We start from the raw sequence: 4,456 nt of genomic DNA on the forward strand, positions 1-4,456 counted from the left end.
GCCACTTTGAGACCGAGGGTCCCCACGTCCTGCTGTACTTCGACTCGGTGAGCAAGGAGGGTGACAGAGGGGCGCACAGCTGGCACTGGGTTTCCTGAGCTCGTGTTAGGAGGATTCCCAGGAGGCAGGTGTATCAGCAGCTACTGCTCTGGGAGAGACCTTGTGGAGTGAGCAGGGAGACAGGACAGGAGGAGGTCAGAGCCTTGGCCAGGGAGGTTCCCCGCTGCCTGCAGGGAGGCGGGGCTGAGCCCCTTCGGTGGCTTTGGGCCCAGTGCCAGTCAGCCGGGGAGGGCTTGAGAGAGCGCCTTTCTTAAATTTGAATTTATTCGTCGTGAGGGACGGCTTTTTTGTTGTTGAACTTCCCGTTTTGATATTCAAGTGTGTTTTGTTTTTGTTTTTATAATGATGGTGGACCCAGAAGAGTTGTTGTTTTTCTTTCCCATGGCCAAATTTGACTAACACACAGTTATCAACTCTCTGATGGCCCTCCAAAATTTTTTTGAATATTTATTGTAACCTTTGGAGAGAAATGTGAAAAAGGCGTGTTAATACTGTGATACCATTCGCCATGTGTCTGTGGGTCGGGGAGGCCCTCCCTGCCCAGTGTGTGCAGAGGGGACGGACCCTGTTGGCTAGAGAAGCCAGGCAGAGGAGTCTGGTTGAAGAAAATGAGGAAGATGTCAAGTCAGGGAGCTCACCGTGCAGCTTAGGAAGGAAACTCGTGTGCGATACCAGGCTGGACTGGAGCAGCGTGGCCATGAGGAGAGGGATCAGGGCCTACACGAGTGGCGGGTCAGAGAGGACGGCAGAGGGCTAGCACTTGGTGGTACCTAGGAGACAAGTGAGGCCTTAGTTGTATCAGTGAAGCTATGGAGGGGGTGAGTGGGTTTGGAGGGCAGGCAGTGGGAATTGGGAGAGTTTAATACATCCTGTAAAAATCCCAATACAAGAATCAGGCTGAACATTTGGTTCAGGAGCCACGCGCCTGCAGTTTGGGGAGCGGTGAGACTGCCCCAGGAGAGCACAGAGAAGGGGAAGGGCCTGCGCTGGGGCCTGTGCCTCTGTGAGGGACCAGCAGGAAGGTCAGAAATGACCAGGTCAGAATCAGGGCTGGTCTGGAAGCTAGCCCTGAGGGTAGGGAGAGGTTTGTGAAGATGTGTCCATGAAGTGAGCCTCTGTGAAGCCGCTCAGGGCCCCGGAGATGGGTGAGGTCACCATGTGGGCAGTGAAGTCAGCAGAGACCTTGGGGAGCAGTTTTTAGAAATCCCGAGGCTGGAAGGTAACAAATGGTGAAGGACACGGAAGATAAGATCGACCGGAACCAAACAGGCAAGCAAATCCATCATAGCGGTCTGCAGGGCCCAGAGGTGGGTCCCTGACTTCCCTCCACCCATTGCCCCCCATGGCAGGTCCCCACCTCCCGGGAGTGTGTGGGCTTTGGAGCTGTGCAGGAGGTGCCCGTGGGGCTGGTACAGCCGGCCAGTGCCATCCTGTATGACTACTACAACCCTGGTGAGACGTCGGGGACTCTCGGGAGGGTGGGGATAGGTGGCAGTGAGGGTGGTAAGGGAGTCCTGTGGGTCCATGGGACTGGGGAGGCAAGGAGAGGCGAGTGCCCTAATGAACGCCCCTCTCTGCTTTTCTCTAGAGCACAAGTGTTCTGTGTTTTATGGGGCACCACGTAAGAGCAAACTCTTGTCCACATTGTGCTCTGCGGATGTCTGCCAGTGTGCTGAGGGTGAGACACTGGGCCGGGGATCAGGGGTGGGAAGGCGGCGTGGCTGGGGCCTACACGGTCTCACCTGGGCCCCTGACTTCAGGGAAGTGCCCTCGACAGCGCCGGGCCCTGGAGCGTGGGCAGCAGGACGTGGAGGGTTACCGGATGAAATTCGCCTGCTACTCTCCCCGAGTGGACTACGGTCAGTCTTCCCGCCCGGGCCCTGGCCCTGGCCCTGGCCCTGGCCCTGCCCTGACCCCCCCTCAAGGTCTCTTAGATTTGGCCTGCGCCTCTCAGGCCCATGGGCAGCCTTGTCACTCTGCACTGACCTCCCATCCTCTTAGCCTCGGGATAACTAACCTTCCCTCCCTTCTCCTAACCCCCCCACAGGCTTCCAGGTTAAGGTTCTCCGAGAAGACAGCAGGGCTGCTTTCCGCCTCTTTGAGACCCGTATCACCCAAGTCCTGCATTTCAGTAAGAGGGGGACGATCAGTGGGCAGGGCCGGGGGGCATACTGGGGAGCTGAGGTCTGGCTTTGGGGCCTTGGTGCCTGGAGGAGTGAAACTGCAGCCAGTCCGAGCTCAAAGCCCCTCAGCCTCTTAGACGCCCTGGGCTTGTCCACAGACAGGAATGCAGCCCCACCTGCCCGCTGGGAGTGGTGAGGGTCAAATGGAGGCTCGGCGCAAAGCCCCCCGGCCCCCTGCTGTCCCACCCCTCCTCTTCCCCTCGAATGACTCTGTGGACCTTCACCCCTCAGCCAAGGATGCCAGGGCCACCGCTGATCAGACCAGAAACTTCCTGGTCCGAGCCTCTTGCCGCCTTCAGTTGGAACCTGGGAAAGAATATCTGATCATGGGTCTGGATGGGGCCACTTACGACCTCAAGGGAGAGTGAGTTCTCGGGACCCCTCAGTCTTCTGCTCTGCCCACGCCTCTCAAGGGAAACGGTCCCCTGTGCCCTCAGAAGCCAGGTGCCTCAGGGTCTGCCTCTGACCCTCCGCTGACCTCTGCTCACTGCCCCTTTGCCTGCAGCCCCCAGTACTTGCTGGACTCGAACAGCTGGATTGAGGAGATGCCCTCTGAGCGCATGTGCCAGAGCACCCGCCATCGGACACCCTGTGCCCAGCTCAACAGCTTCCTCCAGGAGTATGGCACACAGGGCTGCCAGGTGTGAGGGTGCTCTCCCAGCTTACCCAGGACGAGCCAGAGCTGCGAAAGATGGTGCCTGGACTCCTGCTGTGCCGGGTACCCTGAACAGAGCCCTAGGCAAAACCAGGGACTCAATAAAAGCCTTTGGCAGCAAAGTGTCTGTGTGTATCTCCAGGACTGAGACCAATGTCCCTACCACCTGCTCCAGGTTCTCAGGGGCCCAGGCCAGGGTTGGCATCATCTAAGGCTCTCAGAGCCTGGGTGACCCTTGCAGTGTCCAGCTCTGCCTGAATCCCCTCCTCCCTCAGGCGACCCCTTGGGAGCTTGGTGCCACATAGTGACCATGGTGGGCAGCTGACCCTGCGCCCTGAGGATCCCATGTCCGCACTAAAACCTCCCTTTTACTCTGCCCGCAGGGCACTCCTGTGCCTGGCAGCCTGTCACCGGGGCCTCAGGCTGGGGGCTGCACACCAGGCACCTCAGCCCTTCTGCTTCGTGAACAGCTCCCCAGCCGCTTGTCCCCCACTGTGGTCATGCACACGGCACTTCTAGGGTCTTGCTTCTAACCGAGACCTGCTCTGTTGAAAGCCTGTTTGACACTGGATCCCTTTATCAGTATTACGTAACTTTCCCAGAAATGTGCAATCATCAGGTCTCATGATACCTTCATCCAGATACTGATTTCAAACAGACCGAAAGGCCGACTTTGGTGTTTCTTAATACTCTGAGGGAACTGCTGTTCCCCAGGGTCAGCCCTCCCCACCTGCCTGGCTAGCTTTCCCCCATTATGGCAGCACCTCTTGGGTCTTCAGGGCCAACCTAGAAATTCATCTAGAGGAATGTGCTGAGGTCATTTTTGAGGGAAACTGAGCTAATTCAGCAGCCTGCCATTCAGTCATTCAACAGGAATTGTGGACCTCTCACTCCATGCCCTGCTCCAGATCCCCATCTTCTGTGAATGGTGTGAGGTCAGGGAGCTGCAGGGTTCTGTGGGGCCTCTGACCAGTCTGGGTGCATGTGAGAAGTGGGCCGGGGAGGCTTCCTGGAGAAGGTGACCTGTAAGTTGGGCTCGGCAGGCTGAAAAGTCAAGCAAAGGGAGTAGGAGTAGATGAGGGTATTTGAGGCAGAAGAAAGAACATAAAAGGCCCCAAGGCTGGAGGCAGGACAGCACTTCTGGGGGCATTGCATATCATTTATCTTGTTTGGAATTAGGATTTGGAGGTGGTATGGAAGAGACGGAGTTGGCAAGGTACACGGTGTCCGTTATGAAGCGGTGTTCACAAGCAGGTCAGCAGTCCAGGTCACTCTCCATTCGAACAGAGTCCCCTCCCATTCCATGAAACTTTGAGTAGTTCTGACCTGGGAATTCCCTGGTGGCCCAGTGACTATGACTTTGCGCTACCAATACAAGGGGTCCAGTTTGATCCCTGGTCAGGGAACTAATTCCTACATGCCACAAATAAGAGCCTCAACTGAAAAAAAAAAAAAAACATGCATGCTGCAACTGCAGATCTAAGATTCCCAATGCTGCAACTAAGATCATGTGTAATCAAATAAGTTAATATTTTTTAACAAAAGCGTTCTGACCTTC

At 56.4% G+C, this 4,456-nt stretch overlaps 2 protein-coding genes across 2 annotated transcripts in view; both read left to right on the top strand.

Moving 5' to 3' along the window:
• LOC104983825 overlaps positions 1-3,021 on the top strand; it is a gene marked incomplete at its 5' end in the record, with an annotated part of 15,649 nt that extends 12,628 nt beyond the window's left edge. Inside the window, 7 exons of the mRNA XM_010833360.1 lie at positions 1-47; positions 1,410-1,512; positions 1,649-1,738; positions 1,821-1,919; positions 2,108-2,191; positions 2,475-2,607; positions 2,749-3,021. Of these exons, the coding sequence (XP_010831662.1) occupies positions 1-47; positions 1,410-1,512; positions 1,649-1,738; positions 1,821-1,919; positions 2,108-2,191; positions 2,475-2,607; positions 2,749-2,890 (698 nt within the window). The remainder of the gene's footprint in view (positions 48-1,409; positions 1,513-1,648; positions 1,739-1,820; positions 1,920-2,107; positions 2,192-2,474; positions 2,608-2,748) is intronic.
• LOC104983826 (steroid 21-hydroxylase) overlaps positions 2,935-4,456 on the top strand; it is a 7,170-nt gene continuing 5,648 nt past the window's right edge. The window contains exon 1 of the mRNA XM_010833361.1: positions 2,935-2,961. Within this exon, the coding sequence (XP_010831663.1) occupies positions 2,935-2,961 (27 nt within the window). The remainder of the gene's footprint in view (positions 2,962-4,456) is intronic.

This window comes from Bison bison, unplaced genomic scaffold, assembly GCF_000754665.1.
Source record: "Bison bison bison isolate TAMUID 2011002044 unplaced genomic scaffold, Bison_UMD1.0 scf7180017863415, whole genome shotgun sequence".
In the NCBI taxonomy this organism is placed as follows: Eukaryota; Metazoa; Chordata; class Mammalia; order Artiodactyla; family Bovidae; genus Bison; species Bison bison.